General features: G+C 35.0%; 6 protein-coding genes and 1 long non-coding RNA gene across 11 annotated transcripts in view; 2 read left to right on the top strand and 5 right to left on the bottom strand.

The window, feature by feature from the left end:
- The window catches only part of LOC105837665 (thyrotropin-releasing hormone receptor), a 17,267-nt gene extending 15,087 nt beyond the window's left edge, over positions 1-2,180 (bottom strand). For both annotated transcript variants that reach the window (XM_036288693.1, XM_036288694.1), the window contains exon 1: positions 2,092-2,180. The gene's annotated coding sequence lies outside the window, so the exon portion shown is untranslated. The remainder of the gene's footprint in view (positions 1-2,091) is intronic.
- LOC105837664 (GTP-binding protein RAD) overlaps positions 1-16,102 on the top strand; it is an 18,975-nt gene extending 2,873 nt beyond the window's left edge. Inside the window, exons 4-8 of the mRNA XM_012682624.3 lie at positions 5,958-6,175; positions 10,229-10,389; positions 13,175-13,266; positions 14,119-14,311; positions 14,967-16,102. Of these exons, the coding sequence (XP_012538078.1) occupies positions 5,958-6,175; positions 10,229-10,389; positions 13,175-13,266; positions 14,119-14,311; positions 14,967-15,202 (900 nt within the window). The 3' untranslated portion in view covers positions 15,203-16,102. The remainder of the gene's footprint in view (positions 1-5,957; positions 6,176-10,228; positions 10,390-13,174; positions 13,267-14,118; positions 14,312-14,966) is intronic.
- LOC105837666 (voltage-dependent anion-selective channel) lies at positions 671-1,469 on the bottom strand. The gene has a single exon (XM_012682627.3). The coding sequence runs from the start codon at positions 1,428-1,430 to the stop codon at positions 1,098-1,100; it is 333 nt and encodes a 110-aa protein (XP_012538081.1). The 5' UTR covers positions 1,431-1,469; the 3' UTR covers positions 671-1,097.
- Positions 2,167-24,299, bottom strand: LOC105837663 (peptidylprolyl isomerase domain and WD repeat-containing protein 1). 3 transcript variants are annotated; one of them, XM_012682621.3, is made up of 9 exons: positions 24,071-24,299; positions 23,675-23,777; positions 23,402-23,598; positions 23,119-23,312; positions 22,700-23,037; positions 22,433-22,622; positions 21,784-22,359; positions 21,615-21,689; positions 2,167-2,301 (listed from the first exon to the last, which is right to left on the bottom strand). In XM_012682621.3, exons 1-9 carry the CDS (start codon positions 24,162-24,164, stop codon positions 2,254-2,256), a joined length of 1,815 nt encoding a protein of 604 aa, XP_012538075.1. In that variant the 5' UTR covers positions 24,165-24,299; the 3' UTR covers positions 2,167-2,253. The 3 variants fall into 3 exon arrangements, with proteins under 3 accessions (XP_012538075.1, XP_012538076.1, XP_012538074.1); XM_012682622.3 differs by lacking the exon at positions 2,167-2,301 and adding an exon at positions 21,093-21,399; XM_012682620.3 differs by lacking the exon at positions 2,167-2,301 and having other exon boundaries at positions 21,365-21,689; positions 24,071-24,164.
- Positions 2,308-5,951, bottom strand: LOC114254460 (voltage-dependent anion-selective channel protein 2). Its single transcript, XM_028190917.2, has 2 exons — positions 4,411-5,951; positions 2,308-3,823 (listed from the first exon to the last, which is right to left on the bottom strand). The coding sequence occupies exons 1-2, from the start codon at positions 4,570-4,572 to the stop codon at positions 3,596-3,598; spliced, it is 390 nt and encodes a 129-aa protein (XP_028046718.1). The 5' UTR covers positions 4,573-5,951; the 3' UTR covers positions 2,308-3,595.
- LOC118646234 lies at positions 16,510-20,622 on the bottom strand. Its single transcript, XR_004963763.1, has 2 exons — positions 20,114-20,622; positions 16,510-19,955 (listed from the first exon to the last, which is right to left on the bottom strand). It is a non-coding gene; the product is annotated as an uncharacterized LOC118646234 (long non-coding RNA).
- Positions 20,675-21,489, top strand: LOC118646233 (mitochondrial pyruvate carrier 2-like). 2 transcript variants are annotated; one of them, XM_036288696.1, is made up of 3 exons: positions 20,675-21,022; positions 21,116-21,257; positions 21,338-21,489. In XM_036288696.1, the coding sequence occupies exons 1-3, from the start codon at positions 20,932-20,934 to the stop codon at positions 21,453-21,455; spliced, it is 351 nt and encodes a 116-aa protein (XP_036144589.1). In that variant the 5' UTR covers positions 20,675-20,931; the 3' UTR covers positions 21,456-21,489. The 2 variants fall into 2 exon arrangements, with proteins under 2 accessions (XP_036144589.1, XP_036144588.1); XM_036288695.1 differs by having other exon boundaries at positions 20,684-21,257.

Genomic DNA, 24,299 nt, shown 5'->3' with positions numbered 1-24,299 from the left:
CGACAGTGACGATCCACGCATATCGTCGAGTGAAATGAATACGGAGTAAATTCCGTTGAATAGTATACAGCCGCAACGCACAATGGACCTGGGAATATCACAGCTCTCGCGGCTGTCACTCTTTTCGAATTTCATCGAAATTCCACGTAACGCGATCACAGAACGCGCAACTGAAAATGAAAAAGCGGAGCGACGAGGCGCTTAGAAAATGATGGCTTTTCTGCGTCATTGATTAATAACTCTTTTTTTCATTTCCCTGAAAACTGTTTACGTGTCGTTATGATGATTAGAACTTATTAATAACGAGCAAATTATCAACTTGCAATCTCTCATCAAAATTATTAAGAAATTAATCATTTAAATTAATTTACAAAGAAAATTATTTTGTCTAATTATTAAAGAGGAGGCTTGTTTGGTGATAGCTGGAGCTTCATGTTGATATTTTTTGTGATTTTATGTAAATTTTTCAGTTTATCAAATAAATTTTGTTTTGCATGTCGAATAAATTTTCAGTTTTGAAATATACAGTTATAAATTGAACAAGAACAGTAATGTTACGATATTAAATTGATTGTTTATCAATTTAATAATAATGGTGATGATAACAAGCATCTATTATTACTTGCCTCTTAAATATTAAAGAGTTTATTGCAAAAAATAACACATTAGCTAGGGATCGAACCTGGAAGCCTCTTGATTTATTAACATCCTTGCTACAATCGATACTTGTTAATATTGTAAAAATGTACATAAAATCGAACAAAAAATATCAGCACGAAAAATCCAGGTATAATCGAATAAAGCTCATCTTTAATTAGCTGTGTTTTCACATATCGATCTATATTCTTCAATGTTAATTATTTTAGTTCGTTATTAAAAAAAAATCTTTTATTGAGAAACTTTTATTGATTCTCCAGTGGATTCACAATTTTTATATAAAAGAAAAAATGCAATTACATCCTTTGACCGATCTAATCGTTTAACTGTCATTGAATTTAGCGACGATTGACGCACGCAGTGACCACAGCAGGTAGGTACAACGATACAAGGACAGCACAAATCCGCCGCACAAAATCCGTCGAGGATTTATCGCGTGTTTAAGCCTCAACGTTGAGCGCCAGTCCGACTCTGTGACCACCCCTCATGACATTCGCGCAGTCGATGTTGAACGAGAGAATCAGCGTGATACCGTCGCTGAGTTTTTGCAGGAGACTCGTGGCTAACTGGCGATCTGTGTTGAACTTGAATCGCAGGGTCGACCTCTCGTCGAGCTTGCATTTCGCCGCGGCGCCGACCGTCCACTTTTGCACGTTGCCTCGTTTCGCGTATATGCCGTCCGCCGCGATGTCCAGGTCGGGCCTCGCTAAACAGTAGATAGGGTATCGCGATCGATAAAACGAAACAGGGGGTTGAAAGATATACCCAAACATTTTGATTAAAAAAATAAATATAAATCAAATTGCAGCATCGCGCGGCTCTTGTTGATTAATGTAATTAAGTCTCGTTACATCTCGAGCGAATAATTTTAACCCAATTTTAATGCAAGGTCGTCGACGTATACGGTCTTATGTAATCCCGATGGTGTCAGCTTACGGTTTGAGCTTTGCTATACGTCATTATTACACGAAACTGTCACGAATTCCCTACACGCTAATGCTGCTAATTATCGCCCTCTTCACCCTCGTCCTCCCCGATTCCGTCGAGAAAATTGATAACGCCGCCGTGACGTGCGCCGATATGTGTTAAACGATTTGTATTACACGTCCGCATTTCGCTTATCTGAACACGGAGCGACAGGATCTCATTACCCTCGGTCTCGAGCCAGACACGTTTACCCCCTCCGCCCCCATTTACGTAACACGCGAGAAAGACAGTGGTAATTTAGCAGTTCGTCTTTAGTCGACGACGACGCGATTTCGCGACACAAGAGGCGCGACATAAGAGGAGGGTGTTACGGTCTTGACGAAAATTACTCCGTTGTCACGGGAATGATTATTCTTCCGGCGGCAACGTCGACGTTTCAACGTGCTAAAGAGGTCACCTACGGAAAACCCGCGTCTATACCTTCGTCACGGATCCTTCGTCGTTTACCTCTGTACAATACGGAGAGCCCGTACACGTGCGGTATGCAGGTACATCGGAAGTGCAGGTCAATGTCGGGGCAACCATAAGCGACACCGACGTCATTCTTCGTCATCCTGTTCGTGGCCGCGTCGTAGCCAGCTTGATAGCCCAGGAGCAGATCCCGGCATTTCAGCACCACCGAGCCGAGCAGGCTGGTGCCCGAATCCAGATCGTTAGCTACAAACGGGAAATCGGCTAATTTCGATAAGCGATATTGTCGAATTGCTTGCGCATACAGGCGGGAAAAAATACAGGGTGTTTCGATTATCCGGCGTTTTTCCATCGAGAAAAAAAAAAGAAAATCTAATTCTTTCATGGGAATTTAACTGGGCGCTAAATCGTTTCTATTGGAATCCGTGAAATTTCATTTATTCACCTCTCCACCCTCTCCGTCTATTTACAATGCGCTTTATTTCGTTAAAAAATGCAATGGCAAAATTTCTTCTCTCCCCTCGATGTCACTGAAATAGATAGAACGAGGCAGCGTAACTGTCCGCAAGCTTTCAGAAGTGCCTGTATCGGTCACCATCGCGGAAACTCGTGTTTCGCGAAAATTGCCCGCGACTTGTTACTAAACATTCATGTCCTCGATTGTTCCTGCGAAACTTGCGCGTGATATCGGAAAGAAGTTTGCCCGGAGAGAAGGATTTATTTATTAAAGTTTCCCATCTGTTACGCAACGTGCAATCGCGAAGCACGAGAAAGTTCGAGTCGAATTACTCAAGCCTGATACACGCTCCGATCGTTTCGATTTTACGATAAATGTCTCATATAAAAGCGCATCGGGAATATCATTTGCCGTCGTCGTTGCCTCTGCTGAATTAATTAATTAGACATCGGGTACGAGACGAGGGGCAGCAGGGGGGTGGAGAAAGAGAAATAGGAAACTCAACGCTCCCGTAATTTTTTATGCCCTGTTAAATATTCTGCAAACGCAGTATTTAATTACGGAAATGCTTCTCGTATTTCATAATATTAGAAGGTAGACTTGATTTTGCGTAAAGAGACGGAACTTGCGCTACTTTGTACACTTTCAATATTATTAATATGTACATTTTGTGCAGTACATTCTAATCGTCTACGTGCGTAAAAAAAAGGATTCTTTTTAATAACAGTTTTATACCGATACTTTTTTCTCTCGACGAGGTCGGTAAAAGGTTTGGACTACGGTATAATTACTTTTCTTCGTCCCTCAGACGGGAATACATGAACACAATATACGAAGCCCTTTATCCATCGCTGAAGCAGCGACCTGGCCAAAGCCGTTACTGTACAAAACTTTATAAATAGAGGATGTGTGAATTTGTTACGCGAATATTTTGCTGCTCGTGCTTCACAGGGTCCGTTCGACAAGTTCGCGGATATATTATCGAGGAGATTAACATTCAAGAGAACGCGATTATATATATTCTCTAATGCGAGAAAAATGCCGTTTTCGATGTATAAAGTTAGATAAATCTAAGTAAATTGACTAACAGATCTCGCAGCGTGTGTTAATCCTCTTGTTGGCAAATTTCGAGCCGACCTTCACGCTTTTCGCCGCCGTTTCCGGATTGTAAGAGCACTCGGAGAGCAAATCAACGCCCTTCATTAGCAGCCCGTTAAACTCGTATCCCAGGAAAAGCACACCCTCGGTCGTCCATTTTAACAGTAAAGCTCCAGCATTTGCCTTGTACTTCGTCTCCATTAAACCACTTAACTGTCATCAATCCATTATGAATAAATTGTCCAATTTTCTGCCTGGCTTTGAAACGCCCAAGTGTTATATTTGAATATTCAATTAATTCCAACACGTTATTTCATATTATTATTTAGACATATTGTTATATAATATCGTTACGTGCAATTTAAGAGACAAACAATGTTTATCAAATTTATGAATGATGATAAATTAATGCCGATAAATATTTTATGCGTATTGAAATATTGTTATACAAGCGCAATTCTCGCAAAACATAAAATCCATCACTGTTTTTTTTTTGTGTTTTTAAAGCAACAATTGCTGCGAATTCGAATTCAGTAACACGCATATATCGTCTGCATAATCCGATGTGTAATTAAATGCAAATATTGCCGCTTGAAATAGTTGATTCAGCTACATTTTCACGCAAAATTTTTCATGAGATGAGCGGCAATTCGCACCACTTGTTTGCTCTTCTCACGAATAATCGACAGAATAATAGGTAAATATTGAACGATACTATTAGCGTAGATAAAATAGCCGAAAATTTATATTTTCGTAAGAATCTAAAAATATCTCAGAACGAGAGAATAATTTTTGATAACCTTTGATGCTTCAAAATTTAACGTTGTGTCACTCGTTATCTGGAACCTTTTGGTAGATTTAGTCTTGACATTGAACTTTATAAGTCCTTTGCCATGGTGATAACCCGTCTTAAAAACGTCCCTCGCGTTTTTCCCAAGATCTGTGAAACTCGGTACCTCCATTACGAATTCAATGTGCCGTGGAATAAATTATCTTCGTGCTACAATGACATGTAGAATATTTTTAATCGAATATGTTATAACGAATATTATGACAAAGTTTTCTCAATCTAATTTAATTAATTTTAATTATCCAAATAATATTTGAAAGGCCAAATTATATATTTCAAATTTATGTACTTATAACCATTCTGTGCTTTTGTAAATTCTGTCCTCTTTATAAATTTATTTATAATCTCTTTCACACACATTATTATATTAATATTGTATAATATTATACCATATATAGATTTTTTTTTCAATTTAATATTCTATCTAGGTCGAAACAACCAATTTGGTTATCTTCACCAGACTCAGTGCTTTTTTGTTAAACGATTTGAGACACAACAAATGGAAATTGTGATATAATTCGGACATACACATGGATTCTTCGATATAATAACATGGTCAATGTTAACTCTTCGTCGCGATAAATACGAAAAAATATTAATATTGTGACTTTTCACAAGCGGTCCGGTCAATATTTGTTTCCCAGGCTTCACATTGCAACCGTCAAAAAAATGGAGTGAATTTGACCAGGAAAACGGATGTGAGGCAGAATTCAAACTATATCGATGTCCTCGAATCGACATTCGGGTTAAAATTCTTTTCACGAGCTGAATGCGCGACGATTGTCATCGAATATGTTTCGCGATCGATTAGCGAATGTGTTAGGATTCACTGCGACCTTAATACGGCACTCGAGAACGTGTATATATTTTCTGCCGCTTTTCCGCCCCGTTTCGTAATTGCAAAGGGCGACGAACGAGCATATGCATATTCCGACGGCGCACACGCTGCTCGGGCAAATTTACAGAACTTTACACTAGTACATCGATTTACGTCATGTAGCTCATAATTCAATCAATGAACGCGTCAGCAAATCGCATCGAGATATCACGTGCAACGCAGGATCTGTTGATTAATGATGACATTTGTGGATGATAAAATTATTTATTTTCAATGTATTAAAAATTGTCTCTTGTTTATAAATCGGAATGTATAATGCACTTTACTGAACGAAAATTTAAAATAACTAATTTATAGCAAAATCTTAGTACTGATATTTCTGATGGAATAAGGGGAAAAATAATAGGTTTAATAATAATAGGAAAACGTAGACTGATATGTAAAAATACCATTAATCACTAATTAATGGTATTTTTACATATCAGTCTACGTTTTCCAATTATTATTAAACCTATTATTTTTAAACATTTTAACAATTTTAAATTATAACAATTAGAATGTGAATTTTAACTTCCAATAATTTTAGATAAAAATTTGATTATCCTTCGAGATTGTCCATGTTAGATATAGCATCATACTAAACTGATTGTTACTTGTAGCCGATGCTGGCCGACACGAGACGCGGGGGTGGCGTAGCGGGAGGCGAAGAGGGTGAGACCGAGAATGGGATCGAATATTACAGACTTCGATCTTTCTCCATAACAGCGAACGGGATCTACAATTTGGGCGATTCGTTGAAGACACGGCGTAGCCGGAGTATTAATAGCGTCACCTCTTCCACTAGTTGCAGCAGCACTCGGGAAGGTAGATTGCTCAGGTGAGGATAAACACAGAGTGTCGAAAGTGCGCGATAAATTTCGCTTATAACGTTGATTCGCTCGTTGGTACGCGTGGTCGAATTCCGACTTGGGACCAAAGATTTCCTCTGGAATTATATATCTCGGAAAATATCCCGGAGTACTCGGCAAATAATTGCATATATAACGCCGGATAAATGAACGACTCGTTTCATTTTATAACTCTAATTGTGAAATTGCAATATGCAATACATCGAAGTCCGCATTCGTTATAATGACTGCATCCTCGGCGCGCTCGTACGCGTAGCTATTAAAAGAGGAGAGAGCCGTCAGATTAAACGAAGATAATTATATTCTCTTTTCTGCTATATCGCTTACGAATAGCAATAACGAGGGCTATAAAGATACCGTGGGTAAAGCTCAACGGCTGAACATTATAATTGGACGCTTTCGTCTCTATGGTTACCTGCATATAAATATAACGCTTAAAAGTATAATACATGTGACCGCGAAGACAGAGAGAATAAAAAGGGGGAGGGATAGAGACAGCCTGAAAAATAATCTTTCACATGGTACACGTGCGGACGTGATGCTCCTCCGCATTTTCATCTCTACTCCGGGCTGTTTATTTTCTCCTTCGAGGTCTTCGTCGCAAGCCAGTGTTGACGGTTTAGAAAACAAAGAAAAATACGTCGAATGTTTTTCCGTCGCATGACTTTACATAAAACATAGGTCCCTCGTGGAATAGATAGCTCTTTGCTTGTACCCATTTGGAAACAATACGCAATATTATAAAACGGTGATTTTTTATTACGAGTTAAAGATCTCTATGTAAATAAAAATTACAAATATATTACATAACACAATTATTTAATATAATTGAATACAATAATTATTACAATTATATATAATAATTGTACATTTAATTATACGTTTGCAAGTGTTAATGCTAATTGTTTCTATAATTAATAGAAGCATAGTTCTTCAAGCGCAAACTTCTTCAAAGAATAGTTTCTTTAACTTGACATATTTACATAATGAAACAAATTTAAATCATCAATATATCAATATATTATTTGTTTTTAAAATCTCCTATAATTTTTCTTAAATGGAATGATGTAAGTCCCGAGCTAAATAAAATTCAACACTAAATAAAACTACTTTTGAATATCATTTGTCGTTTAAAAACATGCATTACGCTTATTATAATATACGCTTACATACATCCGGAGAGACCGAGAGAGACCGGGAGAGACGGGAAGAGACGCGGAGAGACGGGGAGAGACCGAGAGAGACCGGGAGAGACGAGGAGAGACGAGTAGAGACCGGGAGAGACGGGAAGAGACCAGGAGAGACGAAGAGAGACCGGGAGAGACGGGGAGAGACCGGGAGAGACGGGGAGAGACGGGGAGGGACGGGGAAAGACCGGGAGAGACGGGGAGAGACCGTGAGAGACGGGCAGTGACGGGTAGAGATAGGGTGAGACGGGGAGAGACCGGGAGAGACGGGGAGAGACCGGGAGAGACCGGGAGAGACGAGGAGAGACCGGGAGAGACGGGAGAGACCGGGAGAAACGGGTAGAGACCGGGAAAGACCGGAAGAGGCGAAGAATGTTTCTATTGTGTTTAAATTAAGGTAATAAGAAAAATAAAGATAGCTGTTATTTTATTGAAAAAAAGGAACTTATTTAAAAGTCTTTTGAATGGATTTCTAAATCCATGGCAACTTTTAGAAAAAAATAATGAAATATTGATTCATAAAATTAATTAATAATAAATTAAATACATACACTTTAATTCAAAATGCTTGATTTACAAAAATGGGTGTTTTAAAAAAAATTCGGTTTTTTTAATTAAAAATTATTTCAAAATTGTAATAAAATAAGATTTATATTACATTATAATAAAAATACAAAACAATAAATAGAAACAAATTAATTGAATACAGTGCCAAAAGCAATAAATCAATAAAGTAAGTTAGAAGTGAATAAATGAATATTAGATTTATTAAAGATAGATAAATGCTTATTCAAAAATAAAATAAAAAAAGCAACAGTAAAGCAAAGCTCTTGAAAGTTAAACAACGAAAGCAAAGAAAATTTGAAAAAAACGTAGCATAAGAATAAGAGAGCCACAGCAACGCGTGGCAGGGCATAGCTAGTAATTAATAATTATGAAATTATTACAAACATGTTTAATGCTTGGTATTCGCTCTCACAACAGAATTTGAATCTATCGGATAAATTATGCAGAATATGGATTGTATAACTCAAAAATTATTTGCAGAATTACTTTCCTTTGATGGAAGCCGAATTTGCCGAAACTAAATTTATCACCTGTAGTTTCCATCTAGGATAATCATCACAAAAGTTCATGTTGATCTTCCTGAACGGTTATTTACGCTTGCCTGCATCGTGTACTTGCGAGATCATATTCGATGTGTCGTCTTCTACTTGGTCTCGCTCGCAGTAAAGTATTCGATCACTTGCTTACTCGCCAACCGTACGAGCACTATGCGAAATTCTGAGTAATCGCGACTTCACAAACGCTTAAAGGCGTCTTAATTGCCCGCGGATAATTACACGACGTATAGACTGGATTCCGGGTGGGCGGAGAATCAGTCGTAAAGACAGATGTCTACGACTTTCTGTTCCGTTAAAAGAGATTAAAGGCAACCATATCATGTTCAGACCAAATTGGAATTTAGAAAGCTTCTTTTTCTCTTCCCCCCTCTCTCTCTCTCTCTCTCTCTCTCTTTCTCCCCTTCTCTCTTGTTTTTTTCGTTTTCCACGCAGCATTTAAAAATGCGATTTTTAAAACGACATCGTCAAATCCTCCGAGAGATTGTCCTGGACTGAGTAATCCCGGAAAGTGCTTCCTCAACAAGGGGAGTCTCGGAAAGGATTGAGGCGGATGGGAATCCGGGGTATGTGGTTTAAAGGTGCAACGTGTACCGACAACACGACATAATTTAAATTAAGTTCTTCTCTGTTTTTCTCAGAAAAGCAGACTTGAAAGAACAGAGAAAGAGATTTAGTGCCATTATATCTAAATGTATTGCATTACCGCGCGTTCGCGTTTCTCGCTTTTGTCTTGCCACTAAGAGTTACAGATTCACATTTCACAGGTTTATCTCTTTCTACATTCGCTCTCTTTCCGCTCTGTTTCCAAAGTAAACACATGTACTTATTTAATTTTAAACAGAAAACAAATAGGAAAATACATCTAATACTTTTCCTCCGATTATGATTTTATGTTACGTAAAATATAGATCTCCGTAGGATAGGCCAGAATAGTTTTCGTTTTGTCCCGGTTATTTTTCCGAGAAATAATATGCTATACAAATGAAACAAAGACAGGAAAAGACTTTTCTATACAAGTTAAAAGATCTTTATGTATATAAAAGTATCAGACATATATATCATTATATATATATATATATATATATATATATATATATATGATTATACACAATATAAAAATATAAAAAAAAACACAAAAGATGATTACATGCGGCTATATTATAAAAAATATAATGCGCAAAAAAAGAAAGCACAGTAAAGTAGGCGTTCTAATAACTATGCTAATGATGACAAAGATTATTCTTGAATTTTTAAATAAGAAGCAGCGAAGATTGATATTTATAGAGAAGCTTACCTTACTTTTGATAAAAATGGCGGGTAATCGTTCTAGCGCATTTTCCACGAAGTGTAAATTACTATTATATACAACATAATGGTGCAACAAATTCTGCAAGATCGTGAAAAATAAAACCGCTTGCTATATGGCGCGTAATAACCACGATGAGCTTGATAAAGATTACATTGGACTTAACATACAATTTTCTGAATAAACTCAACGTATTCACTGAAAATCATCGACATTGTTGCTTTAACGAAAGAAAGCCGTTTTAATCACACGTATCTATCATAATGACGACGAGTATCGTAGTCGTAATTGCGAATGATCAGGATAAAGTACTGACAGAATTTCCAGGAGAATTTTTCCATAATTCGTTTGAACGTAATATCTCATTTGTCGGGTTACGCTTTTTTCCTTTTATCTTTTTCTCAGCTCGGCCTCACAGCTCTCTGGCATGGAGGCGGAAGAGGAAGCTGGTGAGCGAGTGGCGACGTACAAAGTGGGGATGCTGGGTGCTTCGGAAGTCGGGAAAACTGCCCTAACTGCACAATTCACCACGAGTGACTACATTTGTGCTTACGACGCTTCTCTCGGTAATCATGTTTTTACGTTACCTATTCTCTTCCTACTTAATTTTGATCTAATTTGGTATCCCAGAAGAATTAATTCGATCTCGATTAATCGTAAAGTCATGCACTTAAAACAATGTTCTTTGAGAACACCACATACACACACAAATATATAATTCACACGATTAAAACGGATATCAGAAGAAATGGTGATTTTTTTTTTTTACGAAGGGAGAGACCATCGCTTTCAATCGTACGGTCAACATCTAACAGGAGAGTTTCTACCTCGACGGGAAATTGACGTTGTTTCCGTTTCTGCTGTCGAAAAAGACATTCTTGGATGTTTGTTCCTGGATGGATGTCTATCCGGGAATAAACATCCAAAAATGCCTTGCCTCTGAAAGTTTGCGTATGGCAGTCTCGCGACGACTATTTCACATTTAATTATGTAGCACTTGTCGCGAGCTGTGCTGGATTGTTCGCGATATTCCATTAAACGGAATTAATTAATCCGCTGGGAAAACGTTAACAGTACAACATATATTTGCGCGGAACAATCATTTCTCTTAAAGCGATTTGATTGTGTCAATTAACTGTTCGATTATGCCTCGGATAAATTATTTTGCAAAAGGAGCGTATTTTATAGTAGAAGTTACTATAAAGTTTTTGAATTATCTCAAAAAACTTTATAGTAACTTCTATTATATGGAAAACTATGATATTTTTGTTTATGTTTAGAAATATTATGTAAATTTTACAAATCCCAATAATAAATTAATTTATTATAAGCTTTTTACAATATGTTGCCATAGAAGAGAATTTAGCAATTTGTCTCTTCAATTGTATTGCCTCTGAAAGTATCGAATTTATGAATTAAAATATTTAAAATTATAAGAAATTATTAACCGATATATACTTTATTTATAATTTCATTTATTTTATATTAATTATACATTCTGTTACTTATATATTTTTGTTACCAAATGTTGTTAATATTAATAAAAATATAAAATATTGATGAGCTACTGAGGCAACACATATTCAGCAATTCTATTCTATACAAATTTGATTACAGCGTTGCTATACATTATATTGTTTTATATAACATAATTTAAAACAGATAAATAACTTTTTAGAACTTTTTACGTGATTAGTGAAAATATATGTAAATATAATTAATTGGCAATTTTAAGGAATATGATTATATTCTAGGTTTATAAAAAAATGTTGTAAAAGAAAAATATTTTATACATAATTTAAAATGTAATATTCTCCCCGTATCACGAACCCGCGCAGAGTTAATTATTTTTCGCAAACGGTGTCGAAGGAATTAGTTTAGTATGCAAGTCGCATCTTACGTCTCATTAACCTTTTGCGTTCGCGGTTTTCATTCGCATCTCGAATTTTTATTTTTCTCTACAGTTTCTTATGCTTGGCAAAAAATGATGATATTCTTTTTCTTTTGTAAAACTGCTTTTTGTGCTGTGACCGTTATCAACGCGATCAAAATCAACGCGCTATCGGTGTGCAACGTAATGCGTGCGAGAACAAAATTCAATCATGTTGGGAGAAACGTAGTGTGCAAGCGACTCTCGTTATTCGTATAGACACACACACAAACAACAATATAATAATAACCTGTAATTTAGCAGCCAGCCGGGCCAATTAATTCACACGAGAGCCGTTCGTTTGGAAGCAATTTTCGCTTGTAATGAATTGTCCGTGACGCATTGGCGTTACGCTTTGTCTCACCCCGTGGACTCGATGGCGTTCGCTTGCCCTTTCAATAAGCTGTAAACTCACAATGTAATTAAAATTCACTCGTCTTGCGTTGCGAAGTACTACAAGAACGATAAATGGTTCTTATCCCAGTCGCTCGGGCGACAGAAATACAAAACTTCCTTTACGATTTACCTAGCGAAAACACTAAAGTATTTTGCATCAATCCAATCTTTTCCTATAATCATATCGATATTGGATACTACACTTGATGAAGTCTCTGTCCATCTGGTACAATAGACACTTGAGCGGAAACGACGATAAGACAACATACGGTATGCTATTGACCCAAAAAGAAAGATGCTTTGGTTGCTCTCTCTCGCCGTCGTCACTTCCGCTTCTCCTTTGTCCCTTCGCCATGTCGGATAATGCATGTACGTATGTATGTACGATATTTTCCGTCGTATTTCCCTCGTCGAGGTCACTTTCTCGTGGTCGATTTTATTGAAACCGCACACGCTTGCGAACTCGCTGCAAGTACCAATACTCATCGTGAGTGCCTTCGCGGGAACTTTCAAAGTAGACCCCCTGTTGTATCGATTTTGCCACTAAGTACTTTGCCGAGAAAAAGAGAGAGAGAGAGAGGGGGGGGGGTAGGGGAAGGTAGAAAAAAAGAGAACATTATCGATATTTTCATATGCGAAAAAGGTGATATATTTTTCTCTTTTCGGTGATCCGTTTTGATGATACGAGTTCAACCTAGATCATAATAATTTCTCTGGGGAAAATAAGGGGGGGGGGGCAGTTCAGACAAGTGTAATTATATAGATTTGTCTCTTTGGATAAATATATTTGCGCGTATACTTTTAATGGAAGTTCTAAACTTTGCTTCGGCGGCTGGAGAAAGAGGAATCAAGTATGAAGCACAGGGCACACGTACATAATGTCTTTCGACCTGTTGTAACTGCCTATGGAACGAGGACATTAATCATCAGTTTTTGCTTTTAATTACGCGCGTATACATATATGTGAAAATACCTGATTGACAATCGCATGATATATTGCAAATGTCGATTTGCTGTTTTTTCAGACGAGGAGTACGGAAAGAAGAACGTGTCCGTAATGCTTGATGGCGAGGAGACGGAATTAGAAATCATTGATCACCCCGCCGCAGAGATGTCAGTGAGTAAAATGTAATATTTTTTCATGTAGCAAAAATAGCGTGATGCCGAAACACTGGAGGTGAAGCGTGGAGAGGTCAATTACCCAACAAATTGTGTTAAATGAGTAACTATCGGATACCGGAAGAAACTTATTTGCCGCTCTCGTAAATAGAGTTATAACACGACGTCACCTTTATCGAGTTCACTTTATTATTGCTGATTAGATGCCAGCGTAAACCTCCGGGATACATTCCAATATAAATCGTCGTATATAACGTGCCCGTAGATGAGAGAAACAGAGAGAGAGAGAGAGAGAGAGAGAGAGAGAGAGAGAGAGAGAGAGAGAGAGAGAGAGAGAGAGAGAGAGAGAGAGAGAGAGAGAGAGAGAGAGAGAGAGAGAGAGAGAGAGAGAGGGGGGGGGGGAGAGAGAGCTAAGAAGCGTAGGTGTTCTTTTATCAAGTAAAGAAGACTAACACGAAAGGGTCAATAACGCGGAAGGATGAAATATTTTCTCAAATTTATCAAGATGACTCACATACATTTATCAAGATGGATCGCAAGAAAGTTCTTGCATAGGTGCTTGATATGATAAAGCACAAGTTTTATATATATATATGTATAAAAAACATCTTGTAGTAAATTATAGGACCGTAAACAGTTTAAAAAAATGAAACAAGGGATGAGAGACATGAGCTATTAGAAAATAAATAACGCTTCTTTAAACGTTACAATATTCTCTCCCTTGTTTTCATTTATCACAATTATACAGAATTTATTGTTTGGTGGGAAAATGAAAGTCAAATTGCCTGTTCGTTAATCGACATTTTTCCGCAAGTTTTCCCATTTTCTTTCCCACTTTCATCTTTTCGAGGTCGAGACTTTTTGTTCATCCTACAATCCGGACGTGTACGTGGTGGTGTACTCCGTAGTGGACAGAAGAAGCTTAAAGGTGGCCGAGGAGACGTTGCTCTATTTGTGGAAGAGCGATTACATGGCGAGTCATGGTGTCATTTTGGTCGGCAATAAAGTGGACCTTGAGAGAAAGCGAGAGGTTCCGGCGGTGGGTGAGTACATAAGTTTTGTTTGAATTTTTTCAATGTAGTCACGATCCCCTCGAACAGTTTTCCGACCGGAGTTATTAAGAAAGACATGAATCAAATTCTCAAACTCAATTCAATAAAAACTCCTATATAGTGTATTATCATTTATATAGTCTTAACGTACATTTCCTTATAAAAATAAAACATCTATGATCAAAGCAATAAAACAAATACATAATTTAACAGGAAAAAATGACAACACAAAATGATCTGAAAGATCTACTTTAAACAATTTTATAGAAATTTTAGCATAGATTTTTATTTGCAAATTTATATGCCACGTATTTGAACATATGAGTATATAGGCACTTTAATACATATTTTATGTGCATTACGATTTCTTCGAAAGTTTTTCGTATTACGGGGTATGCAAAATTGTAAGTAGAATTTTATCGAAAATACGTACACATTGCAGATCGTCTAAAGTGTACTTAATACGAAAAACGTTTGAGGAATCAAAGTGCATACATGTATAAAATGTATTTAACACTGCACACATTAAAGTACGCATCATACAAAATTGTAAATGGAATTCGAACCTAAAATTCGAAATTGCTTAAAGCGAGTTTTAGGTTTTAGTTGTTCGTATGACATTCGAGTTCATCGTTCTTGTCGACAGTTGGCCGCCGTTTAGCGAACAGTTGCGGTTGTAAGTTTATCGAAACTTCCTCGGGGCTAGCCCATCATGTGGATGAGCTTCTGGTCGGCATTTTGGCACAGATCAAGCTGAATCCGCAGCGCAGCCGGGACCAGGCGACCAGACGCCGTCGTAGCAAGTACCGCAGGCGAATCTTGAAACACCTGCTCGGCTTCAAGAGGAAAACCAGGAGTTGCGAAAATCTCTTCGTTCTCTAACATTCTCCTCATATGGTGCCTCGTGTACGGGGCAAGAAAAGAAAATTATTTCATCAGATATCGATCATCCGAGCGTTCGCTCCTCGGTTCGCGAATACGTGGGCTATCTTCGCGAATAGGTGAGGATCGTGTGACGTAGTCGAGCTAACGTATCTGCTATACAGGAGACTGTGCGGTGAATCGGTAACGCGAGACACACAACGCGAAGAATATCGAACAAATTCTCGGAATACCTGGTTCAAATTGAAATACAAAGAAATTCACGACCATGGACCGATGGACGAGTAGCACGCGAAGGAAACAAGACCTCGGAGCTTTTGTATTCGTACATAGGAAAATAATAGATCACGCCGTTCTTTTCAACGTGAAAACGAAGCTTTTTCATCGCAAATGCAACGCAAGTTTTTTGCTGTCCTCCTCAGGAGCATACTCGCAAATAATTCAAGCGACGACAAACGATTAATCCTTTCCCATTGGAATGCATGTCCCAGTTTAAAAATGATATCACTGGTAAATATTGGATCATTGAGGTTTTTTAAATAAAATTCTAAAAAGAATTTCAATTTTAATAAAAATTATCACAATAAATGTAATTATGAAATAATTATTTTCATAAGATCTGAAGACTTTCAAATTATACTGTAAAAGATTAATTACTATAAAAGACACAATGTGCAATTAACTTTGATCAAATAAAATTCTGATAATGTAAATTTCTGATGTTTATATTATGAGGTATAAAAGAGATAAAAGTTTTTTGTATCTCAATAATAAAGAAACATCATGATATTCGTACTTGTCGATGTAGGTTGAAAAATTTTGAACTTTAGTATGTAGTTTTATGTAATTAATATAATATATTTGTTTTATAAATTAAATTTATATTTTACGATTTTAAAAGTGTTTTGATACAAACTTATTAAAATAAAAATATTTTATTTTTTACATTTGCCATAACAAGCCCATTATTTTGAATTTCTGTGTTTAATCCTATTTTTATATTCAGCAACACCAGCAAATACTAAAAAGAAATAATGAAATTATATGTTCCTCTTAAAAAAAAAAACCGCCAAACGAAAGGATTAAGAAGCTTATTTGGGATTGTTTAAAGAGAAAATATAATTTTAAAAGAGGTTTTGATTTTTCTTTTGAAGGACGGAATAAAAAAATACATTAAAAAAATATATTTATTCATATTATTTTATATCTGAAAAACATAAAATTGAAAAACAAATTTTCGACTTTTTTATATCTTTCATATAACATGTTTATTGCCGCGAATTAGGACCGTACGCGCAGCGCAACTCCAAAAAGATTAATCTGAAGTAAAATCCAAATTTTTTTAGATACGTAATATTTTTTAAACATAATGAAGAAAGAACTTAACATTTTAACTTTCTACAAATACTGTAACCTTTTAAAAAATATATCTAATTTCAAAGAATTGGAGAAAGGTCATAATTTTATTTAAAAACCAAAAATGTTAAGATTTGCTTTTACCAAGTTTCTATAAATAATACGTGTACAAAATATTTAGGTTTTGTATAATTTTATAATTAGGTTTAGATCAAGTCTGTAGAAGTTATGCAAGCATAATCCAAGATGAAGAGTTTCGCAATGGTAAATATTTTATATGGAAGATAGAAATTGAGAAAATTTCGTTCTTAATTCAGTCTTTTATAGAGGTGTAAAATAGTATAAATAAATATAATAAATACGTTAAAATGTTTTTTTTCCATTCCATCCTCAAAATTTTCTCACTGAGCAGTTTGGTAATCCTCTTAAAATGAAACATACATACATGTATATGTGTAGTATATAAACTTTGAAGTAATAATTTTATGAAAGCTTCGACGTTACTCTCCTACCTGCGCGCAGAGATACATTTCGTTTCGAACAAGTTTTTTTCCCTAATAATAATACGCCATCGCGTGAAATTGTGACTTATCACGAGGACAATGTGACGCTAAAATAGGATAACGGTGCAACGCGATATAATATCGGAAATAAAGTTACCGATAATAAAACGGGGCGTGTGATAAGAATTATATTTACGAGATGCAAATACTTTACTCTGATATGGGCCGAGCTGTTATAAGCTCACGCGAACAGACGAATGTAATTTGCGATAATGCGGTTTTGAGATTGAAAATTAATTCTGACGTTTCAGAAAGAAAATTCTGCAAAGATTTCAATGTTGCACATCGTATTTGTGCTATGTATGTACGCTAACGGTCTACTTGAAAAATTACTGTAAGTTCGTTACTTCTCCGAATTATAAATAAGCCAACAATGTGGCCAATAATGTAGATTATTAATGTTTATAAATCAGCATGTTAGTAGTAATGATAATAATAACAATGGCATAATGATATCAGCTAATAAGGAAAATCAATCGCTTTGCTACCTCGAGAGCCAGAACCCAACAAACATGATGATGTCAATTTATCGTGACTTTTTCGTCAATAATGACCAAAAACTAACGTGAATTAATGTGGAACCGTAAAAACTTATAAATGACATCAAAATGCTATGTACTAATATTATTTAAGTTCGTCTGAAAGACGATATTTTCGACAATAGATATATACGTTAAAGTAAAATAAATTTTATTGATTAGTATCACATTTCAGAAATACACACGACAAAATTATGAACAAAAAAAGATTCGGGAAAAAGAATTCATGATTCCCAAGTGGTCATCCTTCCCAAGTCAAACTCATATCTAGCAATCACCTGTCTAGGATAACACTATCAACGTTACTTGATCTCTGTGATCATATGGCAACCGACATTTCATGATCTATAATCCATAAACATTTGATGTTAATGGATACATATCCGGGATAGATTAGTTCAATAAAGTTGTCAAAAAATAATTCTTTTTCTAAATAAATGTGAACATAAAGTTAGAAACAAAGTGAACATAAATTTTTAACAATTTTTGCATATCGCTCATTTGTTACAACAACAACATAACTAAAAAAAACTGTTCACCAGAATTTAAATATCTTAAATTATTAAAATTTTGTAATATTTTTTTAATGCAATTATGTAACGATGTGGTCTACCGATTATAAAGAAATGTAAAGTACTATTAATTCTTCACTCTCTCGATATGTGAATTAAATTTTCATAAAAATTTTCTTTTTTTGTAGACAATTCAAGAATCATAAATGTAGTAAATGAGCGGAGTAACATTTAGGATAACTTTTTTGTTATTGTTTAAACATAATATTGAATATATATATTAATAAAATATTCTTCTACCTCTAAAGTCTTCTACCTTTTATATAAAACAAGTTATGTAGTGACATAATTTTTACATTATGCAAATTACATCACGACATATTTGAAACGATATATGGACGTGATAGTGGAGCGTAATTAAAAAGATATATTAATAAAGACGTACATTGTGGATAACTTGACGTCAGTGATCATAATAAATACATATTTTTGACACCTTTAATATATCATCATGTTTGCTGGAAAATTAATTGTAAAAAATACTAATTTGTACAGACATTTTAACTATCTCTCGTAGGACGAACAATTGTGGTAATAGATCAATGATATGGATTCGCACCGGATAAAATTTATTTGATCAAGAGAAACGAAAGACACGGAGATTCGTAACAGCAATCTTTTGAACGGAAAGAAACTGCTTCGCCGAAATCTGCGATGCATAAATCCTTCGATTGAATAATTTGAATGACTGAAAAGAGAGCGTATCTGTTAAAAGAATACGTTCGCTTATATCGGAAGCAGTGCACGAATATGGCATCTCTATTGCGGGGGTGGGATCAACAAATACAATCGACCAAGCAAATCATTTCGTAGGCAAAATAGCTTCAGGCATCGATATCTGATTTAGACCGTGATAGAACTCATGCGTGTGAAGTACGAATGTGGTCTTGTTTGTATTGCATAAAAATAGTAGTGACGCTTTTATTTGGAACATATCATACAATCCTGCGAGAGAAGCAACCATCGGTATTATGTATTCTATGATGTCGAAGTGGACTACCGCCGTGGTTGTATCAAGTTCGGTTTCTCGAAAAAAAAAAAAGAAGAAAAGATGTCCGATATTTTGATTAGAAACCTGTCGGCCGTACGTATGGACCTTCCGTTAAAATCGAGTAAAATGTGAATGTTTTATATAGATTTGTAATAAATTTCTTTCTTTTATTTCTCTGCTAAGAAAGGTTTTTTCTGATCTTACTTATCGTTGCCTATTACAAGCTGACATAAGTTAAAATAAATGTACAATGTATTAACACATTTGTCACGTCATTTATGAATGGCATACAATTTCATAAAAATTTTTCAAGAAATTAAATATTTAGGAAGCAAAAAGAAAATAAATTATTAAAAAAACCATGTTTGGCTTTCTGAAAATTTTTTATGAAATTGATGTCTCTATGTAAAAGATGTGGTAATTAATGTGTTAATTTTGTATGCTTTTTTCCTTCTTTCACGAGTTTCTTGATTCTTCTACTCGTTGAAATAACATGGTAGTGGACCACAAGGACTGCAATACGGATTCGATAGTGAAGGTGGTTGAAGTAAACTAACTGGAAATATCGGGGGTGTTAAGAGCCAAGAGCAACAAGGTCCAGGTGTTACCGGACAACATCGAGGTGGTGGAACACAAGGCGGTCTTCGGGATGAACTCTTGCAAGGAATTTCTTCGATTCTCGGGGGTAGAATTATACTACACGACGCTGGTGGTGAAACGCTTGAGGATTTGCTTTATAAACGTTACAACACTTTAAAACTAGAAAAGCTAATTTATCAATTAGATTATTTGGGAATTAACAATCAAGTTTTTCTGTTCTATTGCATACGAAATTCTATTGCATGCAATAATTTAGATTGTTAAGATTTTCTAAATTAAATTGCACGTACCTATCGTCAATAGTACATATCAAATACTTTAGCTCTTCCATGTCGTTCCAGCATAATTTCGATTTCTTTTTGGAAGACATATCCTTTATTATTATCGACATTTTAATTTGTTTTTGTTTTATTTTTATTTTATTTAAATTTAATAATATTTTACTTTTAAGTACATTGCATAACAAATTTTTGACAGATAATTTTATCGACATGAAACTGCTTAATACGAAAAAGGTAAATTTTTTAGTTTATCGATTAAACAATCGCATGCATAAATGGAACTTTGATCTTTAAAGTTGCATTTGCGTATAATGTGATTAAACAATCAATAAATTTGTTTAAAATGATATAATGCTTTTAATGTATGTATGACATATCTTTTTTTAATGCAATTATGTTTTCTTTATATCGATTAATGCTAATATTCTATGCATGAAAACATTAAAGCAAGATAATTAAAAATGTATAATTTTAAATTATAATATTTCATATTTTAATATAATCAGAATAAAATTTTGTAAATTATATAAAAAATTAAAACTTAGGAAAACGAGTAATATATTAATTAAATGTTATCTAATAATTCTTAATTTTCACAAATAATTATATAACTTATTAATATAGTAATGCATGAATGATTAAAATATAATATTTTTGATACCCAATGTACATTAATACTGAACGAAGTTATTACTGAAATGCAAGATATGTGTGAATGTTATCTATTATGTTATCTATATCTTTTTGGGTTATATTATAATTTCATATAATTTTTATATTATGAAACGTATTTTTTCGATTTGGAAAAACAATTTTATAAAATAATTATGGCATCACTCAGTGCTTATCGGAGATTAATGTTAAAAATCGCTTCGGTTTTACCCGAGAGATTTCGCGCCGCGTTTTTGCATCCTGCAGGTAAGATTTTGCCTAATAAAAATTTATTTGAGAAAAAAAAGTTCGTTTCAAAATTCATCGAACAATATGATTCAAGAAAAAATTATTTATTAGGTCCAACCACAGTATTCTTTTGGGCGCCAACGTTTAAATGGGGTCTTGTTATAGCAGGTATAGGAGATCTTAACAGACCCGCCGATACGATTTCTGTCAGTCAAACCGCGGCTCTCATGCTTACGGGCGCTATATGGTCTAGGTATTTATACAGATATATCTTGTTTGAGATTTTAAGATTCATTGTATAAGATTGATTGATCTGAATCTACGTAATTCTAGATATTCAATGGTAATCATACCAAAGAATTATAATTTACTCAGCGTCAATTTATTCGTCTGTGCTACGGGAGCATATAATTGCGTCAGAGGATTATTATATCAAATAAAGCAGAAATAGATGCTAACAGTACGCAGATCGTGGAATGATCGAGAAGGGAAACGTATTGATATATTTTATAAAAGTGTACTTCTATTTTTATTATAAAAATTATTTAACGGTAACGCTAACTATTCGTATATCGTCGTAAGGCTTATCAGTTTTAGGATTTGTCTTTACCTGGCTGATATTCTGCACCACCTCCATTCCTTTGTGAACTCGGCCGAATACGGTATGCTTGTTATCTAACCAGGGCTAAAAAAAATCAAGTAAAATATTTATGTTAAATAAAATCTTGAGAATATATAATCAATTTTTGAAAAACTTTGTTCAACGAATTTGTACTCACTGTTGGTGTCAGTGTAATGAAAAACTGGCTACCGTTCGTATTTGGTCCTGCGTTCGCCATACTCAAAGTATACGGTCTATCGTGTTTCAAGTTCGGCTTGAATTCGTCCTCAAACTCGCCTCCCCATATGCTCTCACCGCCAGTACCAGTCCCAGTAGGGTCACCTGTTTGTATCATGAAACCTTTGATAACTCTATGAAATATGTGACCGTTGAAGTAGCCATTCTTCGCGTGCACACAGAAATTCTCCACTGTCTTAGGGACATCCTTGCTAAAAAGATTCAGATGGATGTCACCGAGCGCTGTGTGGATTATTGCCGTGTCGTATATCTTTTGCATATTTGTGGCCTCCGTGGAAGATATGATGTCCTCCTTAGAGGGTTTCTCATTAAATACGTCGCGGTCATACTCTTGGTTCTTGATATCCTCTGGCTCTCGTCTTGTAAACATGTAGAATCGATTTTTTTTGTGAGCTGTGCAAAACAACGTTGGATCCGGTCGATTCATCTCCATCGTAGGATTCTCGGAAGCTTCCATTTCAACAGTTAACGCAGCAGTGGTCTTTCTCGCTTTTCCCTACATTGAATTAATGAATTATATTTTTATTAATTATAATCGACGTTTTAATCATCAAACTTTGATTGAATACCTGAAATAATGCTAGTCGCATTGGTCGTATGTTCTCTGGTTTTCCCATAATTTTAATACAACGATTTGTGTAAAGATTCACCATTTTGACACCCAGCATAGTAGGATATAGAATAATATAACCAGATTCATCAAAAATAATATTTCCCAAGTTTGTTTCAGTTTTATCCAGTTCTCTTTCAACTGCCATTCTATAATAATAAAATAAAACAATGTAATACTTGTTGAGAAATTACATTTGATTTTGCATACAATGTAGACGTCTCACCTACGTCCAAATTCCATGTTTGGAAGTTGCTGTACAGTTTGCTGTAATTCACTAAATCTTTGAAGAGTCTCATCAAATACTCTGTACAATTTGCCTGTATGGAAATTAAAAACCCTAACTTTTCTGTCTCCGCTGAGAGATGCAAACCGTTTACCATCGGGCGATATTGCTAAACCGCACGGGTAAGTCTTATTTTTAGCAAACTCAAACAGATCGGTGTCCAATTTGGATTCAAAGGATATGCATTTAGGAAACTTGTATTCCATTTTTGGACCTGTCCAGTATTCCAATATTCCAGCTTTATCGATGGAAATGCATGTCTCATATACAGGATTATACTGTGAAAATAATTTGTAATTTTTTTCTCTTTCTAACATTGATATTTTTTCTGTATGTTACATTCTAGTTTGACTACTCACTTTCATAATGACAACAGGTTTAGTATGCAGCTTTTCAAATATGTGTAAAGGTATACTTGTTCCTTGACCATCATAAATATAGATCTTATTTGAATCCTGTGAAGACACAGCCACAGCAGATATGGCATCACCAGCTGAGTAAACCCATTCAGCGCACAGCGGCACAAAGTCCAATTTTATCATGTTTATCATATCTTAAATAACACGTATAGAATAAAATAGATTAAATATATTCTATACCTTAATATATCTTAAATAAGAGCCACATATAAAGTTTGCTTACCAAAATTAATAACATCGAATATTTTCATAGTTTTATCTACACTGACTGAACATACATGGCTACCGTTACAACTAGCAGACATTGACTGTATCGCCATTAAATGCGCCCGAAAGTGTTTTACAAATTCTATCAATTCCTCCTGTTTTTTCCAAAATTTTACATGTCCGTCACAACTAGCAGTTATCACAAAATTTGATCTGTATCAATAAATTTAATAAGCTCTGCAGAAGGAAAACTGTAGCATATAGTAATTATTATTTTTAAAATACCAACTTTGTTACTAAAATATGAGTAATAACATCCCTATGCATGTAAGATTTCTCGTAACATTCACAGCATGGCAAGTTATCTATGTAAACTTGTTCATACTCTAAAACTGTAAAATTACAACATTAAAAAAATATATTTAATTCTCTAAAACAAAACGTAATGTTATTTATCACAAGATATTAAGCATCAAGATCTTAAGAACGATAGAAAAATCAAAATTTCACAAAACCTCTTTAGAATAGAGAAACATTGCATTTACATACATTTATATTAAAATTAAAAATAATTATATGTGTGATAAATAAGGAGGTAAAAAGGGAAATAATTGCAATAACATATGAATTTTAATTAAGTTGATTATGGAATTAATGAAATATGTCTTTAGTTAGGTTAGTTAACCTCGTTGCTTTTTTTGCGGTGCAGCTTCCGAAGGTAACGGTCCGATCCATTCATCTTCCGCATCACTACCTTCGTGTTCACGTTTTTCACTCATTATTATGTGTTTCACTCAATATTATGTGTGTGTATGATACAATATTATCAATTATTTTAATAAATACAAATGCACTTTCTGCATAATTACTGAAACGTTGCATTTATAAGAGCAGCCGACTGCAGCGACAAATTG

This window comes from Monomorium pharaonis, chromosome 6 (genome assembly GCF_013373865.1).
Source record: "Monomorium pharaonis isolate MP-MQ-018 chromosome 6, ASM1337386v2, whole genome shotgun sequence".
Classification (NCBI taxonomy): Eukaryota; Metazoa; Arthropoda; class Insecta; order Hymenoptera; family Formicidae; genus Monomorium; species Monomorium pharaonis.
This window is presented reverse-complemented; position numbering and strand designations above follow the sequence as displayed.

Excerpts from the sequence above, each read along its gene's own strand:
- LOC105837666 (XM_012682627.3), bottom strand. The coding sequence starts at position 1,430 with ATGTTTGGGTATATCTTTCAACCCCCTGTTTCGTTTTATCGATCGCGA.
- LOC114254460 (XM_028190917.2), bottom strand. The coding sequence starts at position 4,572 with ATGGAGGTACCGAGTTTCACAGATCTTGGGAAAAACGCGAGGGACGTT. Across the intron at positions 3,824-4,410 it reads TAAATTTTGAAGCATCAAAG|TTAAGTGGTTTAATGGAGAC; the intron begins GTTATCAAAAAT and ends GATTGATGACAG.
- LOC118646233 (XM_036288695.1), top strand. The coding sequence starts at position 20,932 with ATGGCATCACTCAGTGCTTATCGGAGATTAATGTTAAAAATCGCTTCG. Across the intron at positions 21,258-21,337 it reads ACGGGCGCTATATGGTCTAG|ATATTCAATGGTAATCATAC; the intron begins GTATTTATACAG and ends ACGTAATTCTAG.
- LOC105837663 (XM_012682620.3), bottom strand. The coding sequence starts at position 24,164 with ATGAGTGAAAAACGTGAACACGAAGGTAGTGATGCGGAAGATGAATGG. Across the intron at positions 23,778-24,070 it reads ACCGCAAAAAAAGCAACGAG|TTTTAGAGTATGAACAAGTT; the intron begins GTTAACTAACCT and ends GTAATTTTACAG. Across the intron at positions 23,599-23,674 it reads ACTCATATTTTAGTAACAAA|ATCAAATTTTGTGATAACTG; the intron begins GTTGGTATTTTA and ends TTATTGATACAG.